The following is a 21,290-nucleotide window of genomic DNA, read 5'->3' as shown; positions in this document are numbered from 1 at the left end:
CATCTCCAACTGCCTTTGTATACCTTCATAAAACCACACATTGATAAATGTTGGAGGGCATGTGGTTAAATTGGAGCACTGATACATCATTGGTGGAGTTGTGAATTGATCCAAACATGGGGGGCAATTTAGAACTATGCTGAAAGAAAGGGCTATAAAACAGTGCATACCTTTTGGTCCAGTAATACCACTGTTAGATCTATATCCCAGCGAGATCATAAAAAAGGGGGAAGGACCTACTTGTACAAAAATATTTATAGTAGTTCTTTTTGGGGTGGCAAAGAACTGGAAATTGAGGGGAAGACCATCAACTGGGGAATGACTGACAAAATGTGGTATATGATAGTGGAATACTATTGTCCCATAAGAAATGATAAGAAGGATGATTTCATAAAGAGCTTGAAAGACCTATATGAACAGATGCAGAATAAAATAAGCAAAATCAGAACATTATACACAATAACAGCAATATTGTATAGTGATCAGTTGTGAATTAGTTACTCTCAGCAATATAATGATCCAGGACAATTCTGAAGGATTTATGACAAAGAATGCTATCCATCTTCAGAGAAAGAACTGTTAGAGTAGGAATGCAATTCAAAGCATACTATTTCTCACTTTAGTGCATTTTTGTGTTTTCATTTTAGGATTTTGACTCTTTATGAATATTCTCCTACAACAATGACCAGTATGGAAATAAGTTCTGCATGATAACACATGTACAACCCAGATCAAATTGCTTACCAGATCTGGGAGGGGGGTGAGAAAGGAGAGGGAGACAATTTGGGTCTTACAACTTCAGAAAACATATGTATAAAATGATTATTACATGTAATTGGGAAAATAAAATATCTTAAAAAAAAAACCACACAACTCCTAACAGACCCAGGTCATCCAGAGTTGGTCTATGTCTGGATAGAGATGACTCCTTGGAGCAGTTCCATGTGTGCCTTCTTCTCCCAGGACCAGACCATGATTAGGACCCAAGTTTGTTGGTATGGCATGTTGCATGTCTCCTTGTATCTTTATAGTTTGAATGATAATTCCACTGTTGGTTTGCAAGCTATCACTCATTCAATGCTTCATTTAATTTTAGGTAAATATGACAATGTTTTTCCTTTTGGATCTGCCTCTTGTAAACTGGCCTTGTGAGCTAGTCTGAAGTGATGCTTTGTTAAGAAAAAAAAAAGAAAAAAGTCTGTACATGTCTTCCTGAAGATATAACTGCAAGTGAGGGTAAGGTTACCAAAGGGGCACAAGAAGGGTGGTTTCAGGAGAACCATCATACTAGAAAGGATTATAGGATGTTAGAACTGAAAATGATCTTAGGAATCATCTCATCTAATTCCCCATGGTTATAAAGGGAAACTAAAGCTTAGAGTGGAGAAGGGACTTGTGAAAGGCAAGTACAATAGGACTTCACTTTAATGACCAGTACCTTCTAAGACCTTTTATAAAAGTTGAATATCATGGTGAGCTTCATTTAATAAAAGTTCTTATGTGAACATACCTCACTACTTTATTTTATTTGTTTTTTACTTTTTTTTTTACCTCACTACTTTATAACTTTTCTTAGGTTTATCAGAGCTACTAGTGGCATTATTCATGATGGCAAACCTATGGCACAAATGCCAAAGATGGCACACAAAGACCACTCTGGACCATTCTGACTGAGCTGTTCCCTTCCCCCTTTCCACTGGGGGGTAGGTGGGGTTTTCTTCTCATGCCACCTGGCCCAACTCCACCCCCTAAAAGATCTCCACTTCCTTCCTTCCCCATCAGCCATCAGTCTGGAGGGTGACCCTACTCCCAAAGGCTAACTGTGCTCCCTCTTCCCCCTGCTCCCACCCCCATGTGGGTTGCAGCCCAATAGGTGGGCTTCTCTCACCCCCAATGAGAGCCAGATGGGAGCCAGCTCCCCTTTCCCCCAACACAAGGGGTGGGGCACTTGGTCTCTGAGCCACCTCTCCACTCAGCCATCCTCCACCTTCTGGGCTGAGCTCAGCCTTCAACTTGGCCAGCTGGGAGCCCAGCTCCTGTCCCCACCTCCCACTCTGAATGCAGCTGGGGGAGGGTATTCAGTCTGGGGGGACATGGGGATTTTTTTTAAGACTCTAGGCATAGTCCTTAATATTTTTAAAAATACCTTTACATTCATTGTTTAATTTGGATCACAAAACAATCCTATTGTTGATGGGGGTGGGGATGGGGAGAGTTATCCCCCTTTTATAGAGGAAATACAGCACTGAGGTGAAATGGCTTGTTTATAGCAACATGACTAGGAAGTGCAAACCCCCAAAGTAGAAACTAGGTTTTCTGATTCCTAGTCCAGTCATTTCCCACAATGTGACATGATACAGTGCCATCTTACATCAAAGCTCTTATGCAGGGTTCATGATCTTTCCTAGGAAGAGAGCACTCCAGGTAAAGTGGTCGAACACAATGAACAGAAAGGGTTTGTTGAACTTGACAACTAGAGGTAGTGACTTAAATACAAATCTTATTCCGGTGCCAGCAGCTGCCTCAGTGCCCTCTTCATCAATGCTAATTACAGCCTTATGAAGGACCTAGAAAAGAGAAATGAATGAGTCAATCAATAACAATTAAAATGATATTGTTGGGGCAGCTGGGTAGCTCAGTGGATTGAGAGCCAGGCCTTTGGCCTCAGGCACTTCCCAGCTGTGTGACCCTGGGCAAGTCACTTGACCCCCATTGCCTACCCTTACCACTCTTCTGCCTTGGAACCAATACATAGTATTGGCTCCAAGACGGAAGGTAAGGGTTTAAAAAAAAATGATATTGTTGGTGGAGTTGTGAACTGATCCAACCATTTTGGAGGGTAATTTGGAACCATGACCAAAGAGCTATAAAACTGTAGATACTCTCTGATTCAGTAATACCACTACTGGGTCTATGTGGGAGGCCAATAAGAGAAACAGAGTCTCAAATAGATATTTTATCTGGACCCTATTGAAAGCTACTCTGCTAGTCAGAACCAGACAGGATGGGTTATCTAAGATAAAAATTTGAGATTCCTCTTTTGACCCCTTTTATGATCCATACCTTTTCTTATTAGAAAGCAGTATAGTCTTATTGGAAAGCTTTAAGTTCTTAGCAAACCAACAGTCAAGAGGTTAACATTCTCTCCCTTGTTCAGGAATGCAACTGCTTGGTCTCAAAAGTTATTTCAGACAGCTAAGGCCAAAAATTCAGGGGCTTCCCGCCCTAGCAAAATATTCCCAGACTTAGCTTACTGATAAAGTTACTGTATTGTCTAAGCTATAATGGAAATTTCAGAGCAGCTGTAAAACTTTCTCTGTGCTTTTGGGTGAAAGGGAGCTTTAATTTCATATATAATAAACTTGTGACTCCATTGTATCTCAGAGCAACTATGAGCTGACAGAAAGCCAAAGTCTCCTGCTTCTTTCTTATCACCTAAGCTGTCCTTATAAGATTATCTGGAGATGTAGAATAGCTTTCAACAGGTCTGTATCTCAAAGAGACTTGAAAAAAGAGGGGAGGGAAAGACCTACTTGTACAAAAATATTTATAGCTTCTTTTTCTATGGTGGAGAAGAACTAGAAATCAAGAGGATATCCATCAATAGGGGAATGACTGAACAAATTGTGATACATTATAGTGATGGAATATTATTGTCCATAAGAAATGATAAACAGGATGACTTCAGAAAGAGCTGGAAAGAACTTCATGAACTGATGCAGAGTGATATAAGCAGAATCAGGAAAACAATGTACACAGTAACAGCAATATTGTGCAATGATCAACTGTGAAAGACTTTGTTACTTCCAGCAATATAATGATCCAGGACAATCTCCACCTCCAGAAAAAGACTATTGGAGTCAGAATGCAGATTAAAGCATACAATTTTTCACATTAGCTTATTAGGGTTTTTATTTAGGTGTTTTGGTTTTATATGAATATCTCTTACAACGATAACCCATATAAAAATATATTTTGTATGGTAATACATGTATAACCCATATCAAATTGCTTACCAGATCCGGGAGGGGGAAAGGAAGGGAAGGGAGATAATTTGAGTCATATAACTTCAGAAAATGTATGTGGAAAATTATTACATGTAATTGGGGAAATAAAACATCTAAACAAACTAATAATAATTTGCATCATTGAATTTTCAAAATGCTTTACATATGTTCCTTGCTCAATTAATCAGCAATATTTGTACTAGCTTCCATTTCTGTTGCTTTTGGTTTATAAAATACTTTCTATGGACCTCGTGAAGTTAATAATGCAGATTCTACCAAAAAGAAAACTGAGGCTCCCAGGGTTCATTATTAGTCCAAACTCACAAAACTCATGAGGAGACAGAGTAGTACAGTGGGAAGAGGACCATAGAGAGAATCAGTCAATCAATCAAATAAAACAGTTGTTACATATTTTCTATGTATCAGGCACTGTGCTAAAAAATGCAGAAAATAAGTTCAGGTCACAGCTCTAATATTTGTTGTTGTTCAGATATTTCAGTCCTGTATGACTTTTTCTGACTCCACTCCTTCCACCTCCTCTATTTGCCAGGAAGTGATGGGATCAGTTGACAAGATCTTAGGATAGGCTTTGCTAAGTGATTAGATTAAGCTCATTGCCCATACCCCCTATCTTAAGAAATGTTGTATTCTAAGTTTTATGCAAGAAAAGACTACCATGCTCCCAACTATATTTTTTTGGTATGTGATTTTTAAAATCTTTTTTTTTTTAGAAACTTATACTATTTTTCCTTATAAGTTTGGAATTTAACTATTATTTGTCTAGATGTGTTAAGGTCAGGTTTTTCCTTGTTTATGTCCTATGCATTCTTTTTTTTATTTAAATACTTGCCAAGAAAAATCCCAAATGGGGTCATGAAGAATCAGACATGACTGAAATGATTGAACAACACAGACATCCTACAAAGTCATCACACAAGGCTTTGGCACTTGGTTGCTAGAGATATGGGTGATCAGGATCCCAAGAGTCCCACTCTGAGTTAGGACATCAGTGGCTTTTGCAATAGCTAACTTGAAACATATCTGAATGGAGGAGATGAAAATATAGGCCACAAAGCCAGGGTGGCAGCCTCTAGGGGAAAACTGTGGGAAGAATGATGGCAGCCCTGGCCATCCTTTATGCAGGAGCAGGTGGGCAGCCTAGGAATATCAATTCTTCATTGGTCAATTCTTCTTTGACTATGATATTTATGCACATGAAGAAGTCTCTTAGAATATTTTGTAGAGTCTCTCCTTTCTATTTCCTTTGTTCCTAATGTTAGCTGCTTTTCTGGTTCTGCTTTTTTTTTTTTTAATTTAATTTAATTTTTATCTGCACTGTTTTGCTGATTTTATTGGGGGTTTTTTGTTCATTTGTTTGCTCATTTGAAAAAGTTATGAGAAATCAAATGAAGGAAAGATGACTTCCAGCTAGAGGGATCAGGGAAGACAGATATCATAAAGAAGTGGTATTTTGAGCCTGGAAAGTTGTATAGAGGAGGCAGCTAGTTAGTTTAGTGGATTGAGAGACGAGCGGTCCTGGGTTCAAATCTGGCCTCAGATACTTCCTAACTGTGTGACCCTGGGCAAGTCACTTAACCCCCATTACTTAACCCTTACCACTCTTCTGCCTTGGAACCAACACAATCTTGTTCCTAAGATTGAAGGTAAGGGTTTAAAAAAAGTTACGGTTAGTTTTTAAGTGTGTTGTATGTATGTGTGTTTATTTTAGCTGTTCCTTCCCCTATTGCTCTATTTGTCATTTGTGATGAGAGGTTGGAGAAGACTAGCCCCTTTTAATCCTCTGGATAGTTTTCCTTCCTATATGCCAAGAGAGATTAAGTGACTTGCCAAATGTAGAGGATGGGGAATTTCTAGAAGAATTTATATGGAAAGAGGATACACAAAGGGTCTCTCAGTACTAGCTCTCATAGTGACAGTGTCTAGCACTCATGCTTAATGTGTGTTGGCTGACTAACTGACTTCTCTCTGCCCTTATGAACAAAATTATATGTAATGTCTGATGGACAGGTAGTGGTATTAGCCTGGCCGGGTGAACTCCCTATATGCCTAGAGCAGGAGTTGTCTGGCCTGAGAACTAAGAATAGTTTTTAGATTTTTAAATATAACAAAAATGTTTTGTTTTGTTTTTCACCAACGTAAAAACCATTTTTAGTTCCTAAACAAGTAGTGGACTGGATTGGACCACAGATAGTCTTTTGCTGACCCCTAGACTATAGACCTATGTGACTCTCCAAGCTGCATACTTAGAGGCAGTCAGAATAAAAGGAATGATCTGATTGTAGGGTCTTGAAACTTCCATTCACATCAAGTCAGTGATGAGAGAATGTTTTCACAGGCGTTCTACAAGGTCTGGACTAAGGCTTCCCCCTGGTGGCTAGAAACGTGAGCTTATCCTGTGCATTATAATTCCTTTTTGCTACTACATTGTGGTTGTCTCTGTCCTGATGCTCCAGTGATTTGAACCCAAGCCTCCAAAGGCCAACCAAGGTTACAAAGCTAGTTTCAGGCAAATTGGTCGTTTCTCTGTTCCTCACTCCCATATCTGTGCCTTTGCATTGACCAATTCCCAGTGCCTAGAATGCTTCATCTCCTAGAGTTCTATCTTCATAGAGTTTCATCCTTCCTTCCTTTATTTTTTTTTTTTAAACCCATACCTTCTGTCTTAGAGTTAATACTATGTACTGGTTCCAAGGCTGAAGAGTGGTAAAGGGGATTAAGTGACTTGCCCAGGGTCACACAGCTGGGAAGTACCTGAGGCCAGATTTGAACCTGGGACCTCCCATCTCTAACTCTCAATTTACTGCTTCCCTTCCTTCCTTTAAGAGGCAGCTCATGCATCAGATTCTGTATAAAGCTTTTCCTAATACCCGATTTCTAGTGCTCTTCTTTCTAAACTAGTTTATATTCAGTTAGAGCAGTTAGATGTTAGAGTCAGAAGGATTCATCTTTCTGAATTAGAATCCGGCCTCAGATACTTACTAGTTATGTGACCCTAGGTAAGTCATTTAACATTGTGTGCCTCGGTTTCCTCATCTGTCAAACAAGCTGGAGAAGGAAATGGCAAACTATTCTACTCTCTTTGCCAAGAAAACCTCAAAAGGATTCACAAAGAATTAGACATTATCATGACTGAATAAGACCACTTTGTATATAGTTTTATTTATTCATTGTATCTTTATTATTATATATTTTATATATCCTTGTTGTCTCCCCTATTAAAACTTGTAAGCTCTTTGGGAGTTAGGATTGCTTCAAAATGAAGGGATTGTTTTATTCTATGTACGTACGTCCAGCACAGTGCCTGGAATATCTAGATAAATAGTTGACCGATCGATTGAATGATTCACTAGTTATCAGCAGAGGCAGGATTAGAACCCAGGTCTCCTACTTCCTTTAGTAATTAGTAATGAAATACGTCCCTGAACTACACATTCTTATGAGCAATGCAGTTGATTAGAGTTACTTACTTCAGACAATTTCACTGAGGCTTGCTGAGTGATGCCAGAGAAATTGGCTAGGTTGGTGAACATTTCCGTCATCCCCATTTCCCTTAGGACACTTTCAAGGTCATAGGACTCAGAAATATGGAACTTTGGGATGTATAATTTCATGGATCTGTTCAGGGGGAGACAGAAAATGGTTAAAAGTGTTGGGAAAGCAAGAGAAAGGGCCCTGGACATCTTTGCTTTCGAATTCTATATCTCTGACTTCTCAAAACTCTAGCTCTTTGGCTTCCCCGTTAGCCCCGATTCCTTCAGAGTTTAGAAGCGGTTACAGAACATCTCCTCAGACCCCCTTCAGATACCGACCCCTCCTCCATTGGCCACATATTTTTCACGAGGCAATATAACACAGAGGAGCCCATACAGTAGAGTAGAAAAAAGCCCCAAAGTCAGAGCAAGCAGGAGACTTGGAATAGATTATCTCTAAGGTCAATTCAACAATCATTTACTAAAAGCACATTCATAAGAACTGAACTTCTCTCGTTTATCACAGAGATAATATGTTTGTATGATCAGAGCTCTGGAGCTAAAAAGGACTTCAGAGGCCATTGAGTCCAGTCCTCTCGTTTCCTCAAAGTCAATCTTCATACTTAATTCTTTGAATGAGGACACTAAGACACAAGGATTTTAAATGATTCACCCAGAATCATACAGGTAGTACCTGCTATTTATCTTTTTGCTTGAATGCCTAGAAATCTTCAAACAATTGGCTGTATCATTGATTTGATTCAAAAAAGAGCTGAGTTCCACTTTAAGAAAACCCTTTGGAGCAGCTAAGTGACTTGGTGGATTGAGAGCTAGAGATGGGAGGTCTTGGGTTCAAATTTGGCACTTCCTCAGACACTTCCTAACTGTGTGACCCCTAGACAAGTCACCTAATCCCCACTGCCTAGCCCTTACTGCTCTTCTGCCTTGGTACCAATACACAGTATTGATTCTAAGAAGGAAAATGAAGAGTTAAAAAAAAAAGAAGCAAAGAAAACTATCTATGAAAACTTTAGCTTATAAAATAGATACAAAGCAAGTAATTTATCATTTACTGAAAGGTTCATTGTAGGATCTGTTTACATTCAAGGCTCTTGATGCACGTCATTATTGGTAGGCAGATCCTTAATTATTTGGGTGAGAATCTATCAGAAAGAAAAATATATCTGAAGCATGAGGCACACCCACCCAAAGGTGATGCATCAGAAAGTATTGTTATCATTAATATCTGCAACATAAACAATTGCTAGTATTTATGTAGCTGTTGTGAAGTGCCATTCACTTTCATCTGTTCCTAATGTTATGAATAAATGCTATAAATTCTGTTTTAAAGATAGTAAAGCAGTTTGCCCAGGACTGCACAGCTAGGAAGCAAGAGAGTCAGGAACTGATCCTCTGGGAGCGAAAAAGTCCAGTATTCTTTTCCACTATGCTATATGGAATGTCTGAAATGACAGCTTGAGTCAATAAAAAAACTAAATTAAATTTAAAAAATTTTAGTTTCCACATTTCTCTTTATTTCTTCAGCCTATGGCAGAAGTCCAGGCCCCTCTGGAGAAGACCACCATTCTGATCAATGAGATTACCTGTCCTGAAGAAGTTGTGACCACTTGTGCAGTATGTCTCGGCTCAGGGAGGCTACTACCTGGTCCATCTTCCCCTCATCTGGCAGGATGAAGAAAGCTGTGGCATTCCCAGAGTACTCCAGTTGCACCACTGTGCAAGATAGCTCCTTGTCAAATAAGAGTTTATTGGTTTTTGATTGGGACATCATCAACACATCCACACTTTCATTATTATTTATGAAAAACTTCTGCACTTTGGTGGCGTTGGGGTCAAAAGGTTTTGCCCATCTTCCTGAGGAAGAGGGAAAGAGAAGAGTGAGAAGGAAATAGGCAGTGGCTGGAAGGGTGGGGGTAAGGAAAAACAAGAAAGAAAAAGGAGATGGATATAAGGAATTGAAAAAGAGAAATAAGGGAGAGAAGTAAAATAGGAGGGTGGAAGAAAAGCTAATGAGAAGAGAGTGAATGAAACACAGAGAGATGAATATTCAATGCTCATGGCTAGGCTGTACCAATATAATAAAAATGACAATACTACCGAAGTGCTATGCCATTCAAATTATCAAAGGAATACTTTACAGAACTTGATAAAATATTAAAACAATTCTTATGTCTTATGTCTTAAAGTCTTATGACCTCTGCCACAGTTACCCAAGAAAAGAGGGAACAATTTAGAGGGTGTCATTAAGCAAGGACCATGTTTTGTATTTCCAGTGCTTGGCGCTGGTACAGAGTAAATATTTTATAAATGCTTATTGACTGATTGACTAATTGGGGTAGCTAAGTAGCACAGTGACTAGAGTACTGGGTCAGGGATCAGAAAAATTCAGTTCAAATCCAGTCTCAGATCCTTATTAGCTGTGTGACCCTGGGCCAGTCACTTAACTTCAGTTTCCTTAACCATAAAAAGAGGATAATAACATTTACCTCCCAGAGTTGTTGTGAGGATCAAATGAGATAATAATTATAAAGCACCTGACAGAGAGTAAGTTCTATTATTCTGATTATTATCCACATGATTCATTGGGCTTTGAGCACAAGTCCTCAGAGAACTCACAGAATGGCTTAGCACTTAAGACTTTCACAGGGTCTGAGAAACACAGAAAGTCTCCCAGAAAAGAAAAAAGCATCGGGATCAGATGGATTTACCAGTGAATTTTACCAAACATTTAAAGATCATCTAATTCCAATATTAAATAAATTATTTAGAACAATTGATAAGGAAAAAACTCCTTTTACAAAACAAATGTGGTGCTGGTCCCTAGAACTAGAGTACACTCTAGATTCCTAGAACTGCTCTTCTTTGCTCAACAGATCTCTCTCCTTCTGGACAAACTGATCTGCAATAGCGGTAAGACAAGTCAACATAACACAAGACCAAATTCTGTTTATTTTACTTGCTGCTTTTAATAACTCCAGAGAGGACAATAGGTTGGTACCTGCCTAAGGCTACTGCCTCTAGCTGCTGCCCTCCTGCCCCTCCCTCTAGCTAGCTGCCTTGGCTATCTTAATGTGATCTTTGTGTTCAGAGGAATCCACCTGAGTAGGGCTGGCTTCCCGTTTAGAAGGTGGAGATAACCATCTATGGGGATTACACTCCCAACCCAAGCAAGGAGAGCAATTTTTCTGGAGCTGTATCTGAAGAGAGATACAATTCCTGATCGGCCAAGAGGATGCCACATACTTTGTGTACCAGCATAAGGAAGATTGTTGGGGGACAGTTTGAAGAAGGATGTGGGGAGAGATGGATCAAAAAAGGAAGATGTAGGGGCAGCTGGGTAGCTCAGTGGAGTGAGAGTCAGGCCTAGAGACAGGAAGTCCTAGGTTCAAACTCAGCCTCAGCCACTTCCCAGCTGTGTGACCCTGGGCAAGTCACTTGACCCCCATTGCCCACCCTTACCACTCTTCCACCTATGAGACAATACACCGAAGTACAAAGGTTTTAAAAAAAAAAAAAAAAAAAAAAAAGGAAGATGTGAGGAGAAACAGAGGAAAAACAACTGCTTGAACACATGGGCTGATGGGGACATTATTGGGGATGTAGACACTAAGCGATAACTCTAGTCCAACTATCAATAATATGGAATTAGGTCCTGATCAGTGATACATGTAAAACCCAGTGGAATTGTGCGTTGGCTAAGAGGGGCTCGGGGAGTTTGGGGGAGAGGGAAAGAACATGAAATATGTAACTAGGGGAAAATATTCAAAAGAAAAATTAAAAGAAAAAAGAAAATACTAAGTAAGGTTTAAAAAAAAAAAAAAAGGAAGATGCGAACCTCNGGGCAGCAGGGTAGCTCAGTGGAGTGAGAGTCAGGCCTAGAGACAGGAAGTCCTAGGTTCAAACTCAGCCTCAGCCACTTCCCAGCTGTGTGACCCTGGGCAAGTCACTTGACCCCCATTGCCCACCCTTACCACTCTTCCACCTATGAGACAATACACCGAAGTACAAAGGTTTTAAAAAAAAAAAAAAAAAAAAAAAAGGAAGATGTGAGGAGAAACAGAGGAAAAACAACTGCTTGAACACATGGGCTGATGGGGACATTATTGGGGATGTAGACACTAAGCGATAACTCTAGTCCAACTATCAATAATATGGAATTAGGTCCTGATCAGTGATACATGTAAAACCCAGTGGAATTGTGCGTTGGCTAAGAGGGGCTCGGGGAGTTTGGGGGAGAGGGAAAGAACATGAAATATGTAACTAGGGGAAAATATTCAAAAGAAAAATTAAAAGAAAAAAGAAAATACTAAGTAAGGTTTAAAAAAAAAAAAAAAGGAAGATGCGAACCTCTGAATGGATAATGAGAGTCCTCAGAAATTCAGGTGTCCAAGAAAGGCAGCCCCCATTACATTGCTTGGATTTTAGGGCCTGGAACCCTAGAAAGCAAACTATCCTTGGTTATATCATTTCCTCTCTCCTTGGTTGTGCTGATGAAGTATTTTATCTTCCTTCCAGTTGAAGAACTCTTTTATTATTGTTCGTGTTTTTTCCATCCTGATCTTTGTAACTTCCCTGATTTCTGTGAATTATTTTGCTTAGATAGATGAGTTCACTTGCTAATTGCTTTCATGTTGGTCTTCAGTGTAACCAGCATTTGGTGGGAGGGAGATAAGCTGGTGATATTAAGAGTAAATGGGGAAAATGTTTCCTAAATGATGTGCTCCTACTCTTACAAATATTTCAAGGCTGTTGGATGGATTTAATTCTAGTTTAGTACTGTACTTGGAGACAGGGAAGGGAAAGAATAAGTAATCAACCATGGATGTCATCCTGCTTCCTTGGCTATCTTAGTATGGTCATTATGTCCAGAGGGATCGACTTGAGTAGGGCTGGCTTGTGTTTTGAAATCAGTCTTCCTTGGAGAGCGGCTAGCCTGATCCCAGATCAGACAATCCATCAGTGTCATAGGCTAAGACAGTCAGCTTTATATGTTTAGACAGAAATGGCATAATCTTACACAGGGACATTTTCAAGACAATCCCTTTAGAGTGTGTATATTTGTCACACACACACACACACACACACACACACACACACACACACACACACACACACAGCCTGCCCCTGAGGTCTAAAATTCTACTTTTAAAGAAGTTCAATGACCTTTTCTATTGCCGATGACTCCCACAAATAGCCAACATTCCTCCCTCTTGCGCTTGTCTCACATCTCCAGTTGTCTACTGTTCCTCTCCACCTGGATGCCCCAAAAGGCATCTCAATCTCAAAACATCAATGTTGACTTCATTATCTCTTCCCTCTAAGCTTCTCCTAACTTGCTGATTTCTGTTAGGGTCAACGCCATTCTTTCAGGTTCACAAACTCAGAGGCACCATCAACACTTCATTCTCACTCACCACCCCCCATAATTAGCTCGTGGCCAGAATTTGTTGATTCTACCTTCCTAAGACCTCTTTAGAGATCATTTAGTCCAGCCCTTCTCAATTCACATATTTAAAAATTAATAGTTTAGAGAGGATTAGTGGTTTGCCCAACAATATCACATAGGTAGTAAATAGCGGAGTTGGGCTCTGACCGCAAGTTCTCTGACTCCAAATCCATTGCTCTTTCAATCACACTTAAAATATGGCAAATGATTAATCTGGTCTCAGACACTTCCCAGCTGTGTGACCCTGGGCAAGTCACTTGACCCCCCTCTTGCCTACCCTTACCACTCTTCTGCCTTGGAGCCAATACTCAGTATTGACTCCAAGACGGAAGGTAAGGGTTTAAAAAAAAAAAACAACATGGCAAATGATTAAGATATAAAATAAAGAGCTTTATGAGGTCCAAGAGGGGAAAGGTATAATCAGGGAGGGCTTTGTGGAAGAGGTGGCATTTGAATTGGAGTTAAAAGGACTGGTAGTAAAATTTGGAAAGAACTATACAAGATGGTCTGGGGGACTGGCTGGCACAGTGGATAGAATACCAGGTCTGGAGTCAGGAAGACCTGAGTTCAAATTTGTCCTTAGACACTAGCTGTGTGACTCCAGGCAAGTCACTCAACCTCATTTGCCTTGGTTTTCTCATCTGAAAAATGTGCTGATGAAGGAAATAGTAAACCACTCCAGTATCTTTGCCAAAAAAACTCCAAATGGGGTCATGAAGAGTCAAACATAACTGTAACAAATGAACAACAACAAATGAGATGGGGACAGGTAGGTAAGTAGCATAGTAGATAGAGAGCCAGGCGAAGGACCTGGGTTCAAATCTGGCCTCAGACACTTCCAAACTAGCCCTGAGCATTCACCTAATCCTAATTGCTTAGCCCATGCCACTTTTCTGTCCAAGAATTGATACTAAGGGGAACGGCTGGGTAGCTCAGTGGATTGAGAGCCAGGCCTAGAGACAGGAGGTCCTGGGTTCAAATCTGGCCTCAGACACTTCTCAGTTGTGTGACCCTGGGTGAGTCACTTGACCCCCATTGCCTACCCTTACCACTCTTCTGCTATGGAGCCAATACACAGTATTGACTTCAAGACAGAAGGTAAGGGTTTTAAAAAAAATTTAAAAAAAAAAAAAGAATTGATACTAAGTTGGAAGGTAAGGGTTAAATCAACAACAACATGTGAGATGATGTATAATTAAATCAGTAGAACGTATTGCTTATTACACTTATTACAACTGTACTCCTTCCCTGCAAAAAAAAAAAAAAGAGAAAGGAAAGGAAGGGAGAGTTGGGGAAAGAAAGGACAATTGTGAAATCAACTGTGGTATATAGAATGAGAACTGGATTTGATTCAGAAGTTCAGGTGTCAGGCCTGGTTCTGGAGTTTGCAGTCTGGATGAACATGTTATTTGCCCTCTTAGACTATGAGCTCCTTCAGGGCAGGCACTATGTCTTCTCTTCACCTTTCTTTGCATCCCAGAATTCATGCACTTAAAAACTACCTGTTGATGAACTGATTTTTTTTTAAAGCCCTTTCTGTCTGTCTTAGAATCAATACTAAGTTTTGGTTCCGAGGCAGAATAGGTGATTGGGATGAAGTGACTTGCCCAAAGTCACAAAACTAGGAAGTGTTAGAGTCCTTTTTTAATCCTAAATTATAACATATAAACATGAACTATTATTAACTAAAAATAGCAGTATCAAAATAAGATATTTTACCTTTAAAGAAAATGTAACTGATCAAAAGGAGCACAGTATCAGGATCCAATTCCTTGAATAATTCATCAATTTTCCCCAAAGTTTTATTCTTGACAAAATCATTGACTTGTTTCTTGGCTCTGGTTGAATTTTGAAAGTCTGTAGACAAAACTTCTACACTGTAATACCGCTTTATTTCATTCATGAATGTCTCCATAAGTTTTACCTTTGAATCAAGAAATAGGACATTTCCTATGTTCATTTCCAGGCCAGTATCTATGTTGTTGAACAGATGGATGAGATACTGAAAGCCTTGATGGATTTCCACCTCTGATGTCTCTGTAAGGTTGAATCCCAAAGCTTCTACGAGCTGAGTATATGTGACCGACTTGGCCCCAAGGGACAGCATGGCCAAGGACATGGAAATACTCACTGGAGAGATGAAAATATTTCTATCTGGGGCTCTTGATATCAAATTCTTGAATAAGCGAAATGCAAAGTCAACATTCACTGGTGCCAATCTCCGGTGGAAAGGATTTTCTTGCTCATGTGTGAGTACCTGGAGACAGATATCTTGGCTGCCAGGTTGGGGGACACAAGAACCAAGGGCCAAGACAACGAGGAGACATTTATACAAGGTAGAAGTCATTTTTCGGAGTGACTGGGTCCTATAAAATTAGGAAAAATTCGTAAGAAGAAATGTGACATAGAGAAAATAGCACTGAGCTTAGATTTAGAGATCAGTGTTCAAATCCTGAATCTACCACTTATAACCTATTTTATATTGGGTGATATCTATGGGCCAAAAATGGGGATTGGATTAGGTGTTCTCTGACAGTCTTTCTAACTCTGAATCCTAAGATCTTAGCCAATGTGACTTCTGAGAAAAGATATTATTCTGGAATCTAGAGGGGAAACTTGCAAAGGGATTATTTGATGTGATCTCCTAATACTTCAATATTTGACTTGAGGACATATTGCTCTCTCTAATTTGTGTCACAGTTATGGTATATGTAACCAACTAGGTGGCTTAGGATCTCTCTTGTTTCTTCATCTGTCAAATGGGGACAATAAAAATCTGTTCTCACTCCCTGATGGAGAGGTTGTGACTATGAAATGAGGGAAAGAATAAGCATTTATATTGCACCTACTATGTTCTAGGTTCTGTACTAAGCACTTCACAAATATTATTTCGTTTTATCCTCACAACAACCCTATAAGGTAGGTGTTATTGTTATCCATATTTTAGTTAAGGAAACTGAGGCACAGGTTATGTGACTTGCCCAGGGTTTCTGAAATTGGCTTTGAGGTCTTCCCAGAGTCCAAGACCAGCATTCTATCCATTGTGTCCCTATGCTGCATCTAACTGAGATAGTGGATATAAAAATATTTCATAAAGTTGAAAGCAATCGAAAGAAAAATATTATTTTTATAAGAAGGCAGTAAGGTATGGCGGTAAACTGACTGGACTTGAATTCAGAAGTCCTGAGTTTTACAATTCTATTTTATTCAATAAGCCACTTGTTAAGCATCTATTATGTTTAAGGTACTCTGAGAATACAAAGGGAAAAAAATGAAATCATTACTGCCCTTGGGAAACTTATATTCTATTTGGGTGGGGGAGGATGTGACTGGGAAAGGTCTTTTTATAAAACTGTGCATACCCTTTGACTCAGCAACATCACTAGTATGTCTGTATCTGAAAGAAATCAAAGGAAAGAAAAAGGACTCCTTTGTACAAAAATGTTTATAGTAGCTCTTTTTGTAGTGGCAAAGAATTGGAAACTAAGGAGATGCCCATCAATTTGGGAATGACTAAATAAGTAGCATATGATCATAACGAAATACTATCATCTTGATAGAAATGACAAAGTGGATGGTTTCAGAAAAATCTGAAAAGATTTATATGAACCCAGTGGAATTGCTTGTCAACTCTAGGAGCAGGGAGGGACAAGAGGAGGGAGAAAACATGAATCATGTAACCATGGGAAAAACATTTATAAATAAAGATTTCTATGAGCTGATGCAAAGTGAAGTAAACAGAACCAGGAGATCATTGTACACAGTAACAGCAATATTGTAACAGTGATCATCAAGGAACAGTGTAGCTACTTCAATCAGTACAAAGATTCAAGACAATTACAAAAGACTCATGATGAGAAATCTATCTACCTCAAGAGAGAACTGATTAACTAAGTGCGAATTTAATTTTTACATTTTCTTTATTTTTCTTCCATGTTTTGGTAACAGAGTTGATATAAAAATAGGTTTTACATGATTTCGAATGAATAATCAATAACAGATTGCTTGCCTTCTCAATGTGTAGCGGAGAAGCAGGAGGGAGGGAAAAAATTTGGAACTCGACATTTTTTAAAAAGTGAATGTTAAAAAATAAATTTAAAAAAAAGAAAGGCCTTCTGAAAGTGGTGTTTGAACTTAGTACTAAAGGAAGCCAAGTTTATCAAGAAGCAGAGCTGAAGAGGGAAAGCATTTCAGGCACAATGAAATGTGCCTGTTCACATTAGCTTTCCATTTAATTCTCAATTTTACATTCTGTGACATCAAACTCAGCTGTCAGGAAAGCCTTAGCACTTGCAGAGCTGTTTATGGGTCTAGTCACTTGGAATATTTCTGGGGAATCGGCATGCTTCAGTGTCTGCTTTGCAGACTAAGAAAACTCAAAAGCTTAGAAGATAAAGTCACTGTCTCTTTCCTATCTAGACACAGCTAGATGGTGCAGTGGAGAGAGTGTAAGAGTGTGGGGATAAGTGCTGTGGGTGAGGAACTGCAGTATCATGGGATTATAGAATTTGTGGAGGGAAGTAGAGAAGGCTGAAAATGTAGGAAGGGAGCAGGTTGTGGGAATAGTTGTAAATGTCAAACACAGGACTTTATGCTTGATTGCTGGAGGTAACAGGAAGTCTCTAGAGTTTACTGACTCTCCAGGGAATTGGGAGAAGGGGAAAGGCAATGTAGTCAAACCTGTGCTGTAGGAAAATCATTTTGGCAGGTGTTTGGAGGTGGTTTTGGAGTGGCTTGAAGTGAGGGAAAAACTTGTGGCAGAGAGAGGGCTCCAAGTGAGAGATGATGGGGGTGAACCCCACTATTAGTGGCTAAGTGAAGGGGGGGAGGAATGTATGCAAAAGATGCAAAGAAAAAATAAACATTTATGTAGCACTTACTATGTTAAACATTTATATAGGGCTCCCTACGTGCCAGGAATACAGCTAGGAGCACAGTAGAGTGCTAGGCTTGGAATCAAGAAGACTCAGCTTCATGAGATCAAATTTGGCCTCAGACACTTACTTAGATGTGTGACCCTGGGCAAGTCACTTCTCCCTATTAGCCTCACTTTCCTCATCTGTAAAATGAGCTGGAAATGGAAATGGCAAATCACTTCAATACCTTTGCCAAGAAAATCTCAAATGGGGTTGTGAAGAGTCAGACAGAACTGAAGAGACATAATGTGCCGGGCTCTGTGCTAAGCACTTTTTACAATTTTTATCTCACTTGAACCTCATAACAACTCTGGGAGGTAGGTGTCATCATTACCTCCATTTTACAGCTGAGGGAATTGAGGCAAATAGGGTTCAAGCAAATTGCCCACAGTCACACAGTTAATAAATCTCTGAGGTCAAATTTGAACTCAGGTCTTCCTGATTCCAAGCCTAGCAGCTCTATCCACTATACTACCCAAGTGCAGGTAAAAACAGCAAGATTTGTGTATAGATTATTTGGATTTTCTATAATGATAATAACTAGTTGAAGTCACTGCTTTCTCCCTCTCTATGAAGGATCCTCTCAGTTCTGGACAAGCACATGAGTCCTGGGTACTCTCCTAAGGGGGCTTGTCCACATTGGAGAAGGGGCAGGGTACTTTTCTTGAATATAGTTGAGAAGAAGAAGAATAGCTATCATTTAAGGCAGTGATTCCCAAAATGAGCGCTACCACCCCCTGGTGGGTGCTGCAGCGATCTAGGAAGGCGGTGATGGCCACAGGTACATTTATCTTTCCTATTAATTGCTATTAAAATTTTAAAAAAATTAATTTCCAGGGGGCTAAGTAATATTTTTTTCTGGAAAGGGGGCGGTAGGCCAAAAAAGTGTAGGGACCATTGATTTAAGACATTTTAAGAGTTTTAAAACATTTTCCAAATGTTAAATCATTTTATCCTTCTAACAACCCCAGGAGTAAGTGCTATAATTATTTCTATTTACAGATGAGAAACTGAGGAAGATAGAATTAAATGACTCATCCAGGGTCACAAAGCTAGTTAAGTGACCGAGGCAGACTTTAAACTCAAGTTTTCATGACTCCATGTCCAGTATTCTCTCCACTACACTATCCAGCTGTGTCTAGATAGGAAATAGACTTTACCTTCTGAGCTTTTAAGTTTTCTTAGTCTGCAAAGCAGACACTGAAGCATGCTGATTCCCCAGAAATATTCTAAGTGACCAGACCCATAAACAGCTCTGCAAGTGCTAAGGCTTTCCTGACAGCTGAGTTTGATGGCACAGAATATAAAACTGGGAATTAAATGGAAAGCTAATAATTCCACAAAATTATAATTTCCCATATTTATTACTTCATTTGCCCCCAAAGAAGTAAAAAGAGAATGCATCTCTTTCCCTTCTTTGTAGAGGCAGGAGGGATTATGGTTCAGAAACACTGCATATACTGCCAAACTTGGTTTATATGTGGTCAATTTTGCTGAATTGTTTTCTCCCCTCTTTAATTCTTTGTTATAAAAGATGGCTCTCTGGATAGGGGGAAAGAAAGGAGGAGAGACACATTGAAAAATGAAGGTGATGCAAAAGCAAATGATATCATCCATTTTTTAAGTGTTGAATTGGTGAGGAGGCATGAATACGGGTGAGCCCACATCAATAAAATCATAGATGCATTGAATTATTTAAGTATTATTGTTATTCATGAAATTCCCCTTACTCCCCATCTCTAGAGATAATCTTACACAATGCAATGAGCCACTTATTTGTGAATATGAAATTACTGCCCTTGATATCACAAGGGTACATATTTGAGGGATTTTTTTTAACTCACACTAATCTGGGAAAGATTGGATTGAGCCATCCATACTCTTTGACCTCTGCCCCTTCAACTGGTAGCTGTGAGCAATCTGGCTGGGGCTATTTATTGTGCCCTACCATTCTTAGATGATGCCCACATACCTTAGATACTGACTAATAATTATGCTAACTAACACAAGTTCAAATTTATGCAATCATTTTAAAGTTTTTATCCTCCCAACCATCTTCTAGAGCACATAATGCAGATAGTATCCCCATTTTGCAGATGATAGGTCAGGATCACACAGTACATGACAAGCCTGGGGTTCAAACTCACATCTTCTTCCTCCAGGTCCTGTACTCTTTTTTTTTTTTTTTAAACCCTTACTTTCTGTCTTAGAATCAATATTAAATATCAGTTCCAAGGCAGATGGGCAAATGGAGTTAAGTTACTTGCCCAGGGTCACACAACTAGGAAATGTCTGAGGCTAGATTTGAATCCAGAACTTTCTATCAAAGGCAAACACCATCTGCCCCATTCCCTCTTTCCCTAACATAACTTTGTTTTGCATTCTTTTGGATCTTTGGGGCTTAAATATCAAATACTATGCTTAAAAGACCATGGAAGCTAGCAGAATAGAGAGACTTGTTTGATAAATCCCCCAAAAGACCAGATTTAGAACAGAGAATAACAATTAACAGACCAGGCTCTATCCACTGAGCTACCTAACTGCTTCCTAGTCCTGTACTCTTTATTCTGTTCTGTGCTGCCTCTCAAGAACTACACAGAAGGGATCCTAGAACTTTGGAAATCCCTCTAAGGGAATTGCTCAAGGTAGCCTCCTTGTCAACTCTTCATTGTGTTCAGCTTTGAGGTTCAAGTTTCTAAAATCTCACCTCCTACTCCCTGGAAAAAAAAAAAAGATCTAGTCATTCTTCCTGACCTCCTAGTCCCACATAGGTGACGAGAGCAAGAGCAGAGAGCAATAAAGCAGGGTTGCATCGAGTTGAAGTTTTCCAGAAAGTCAGAATTACTTACAGGCGAGTGAGGTAGCCCCTGCTCTATGTGTCCTTGGTGTGTCTTCAGTGCAGACTATCCAAGGCTTCCAGTTACCTGTGCATCATTATGTCTCACCTCCAACCACTTTTACTTCTTTTGGAGCTAGTTACTATTTATTGGCACATCTTAATTCCAAAGGTCATCCCTCCTCCCCTTCCATCATACTCCCCTTCACCACAAGGCTTTAAACATTAACCAGTGCCAAGGAGAGTCAGTATCATCAAAGGCAAACACCTTCTGGACCGTTATTCCTGCCCCATTCCCTCTTTCCCTAATATAAATTTGTTTTGAATTCTCTGGGATCTGTTGGGGCTTAAATACCAAATACTATGCTTAAAAGACCATGAAAGCTAGCAGGATAGAGAGACTTGTTTGATAAATCCCCCAAAAGACCAGATTTAGAACAGAGAATAACAACAATTAATATTATTAACTAGCATTTATATAATGGGTTAGGGCAACTAGATGGCATAGCGGATAGAGCACTGGAATTGGAATCAGAAAGACTCTTCCTGAGTTCAAATTTGGCATCAGATATT

At 39.5% G+C, this 21,290-nt stretch overlaps 1 protein-coding gene across 1 annotated transcript; it reads right to left on the bottom strand.

Annotated features, from left to right (window-relative positions):
* Positions 1-2,131: 2,131 nt before the first annotated feature.
* SERPINA6 (serpin family A member 6) lies at positions 2,132-20,825 on the bottom strand. The gene is made up of 5 exons (XM_044662130.1): positions 20,731-20,825; positions 14,685-15,331; positions 9,103-9,373; positions 7,496-7,643; positions 2,132-2,567 (listed from the first exon to the last, which is right to left on the bottom strand). Exons 2-5 carry the CDS (start codon positions 15,310-15,312, stop codon positions 2,382-2,384), a joined length of 1,233 nt encoding a protein of 410 aa, XP_044518065.1. The 5' UTR covers positions 15,313-15,331; positions 20,731-20,825; the 3' UTR covers positions 2,132-2,381.
* Between the last annotated feature and the right edge of the window lie 465 nt (positions 20,826-21,290).

This window comes from Gracilinanus agilis, chromosome 2 (assembly GCF_016433145.1).
Source record: "Gracilinanus agilis isolate LMUSP501 chromosome 2, AgileGrace, whole genome shotgun sequence".
Taxonomy (NCBI): Eukaryota; Metazoa; Chordata; class Mammalia; order Didelphimorphia; family Didelphidae; genus Gracilinanus; species Gracilinanus agilis.
This window is presented reverse-complemented; position numbering and strand designations above follow the sequence as displayed.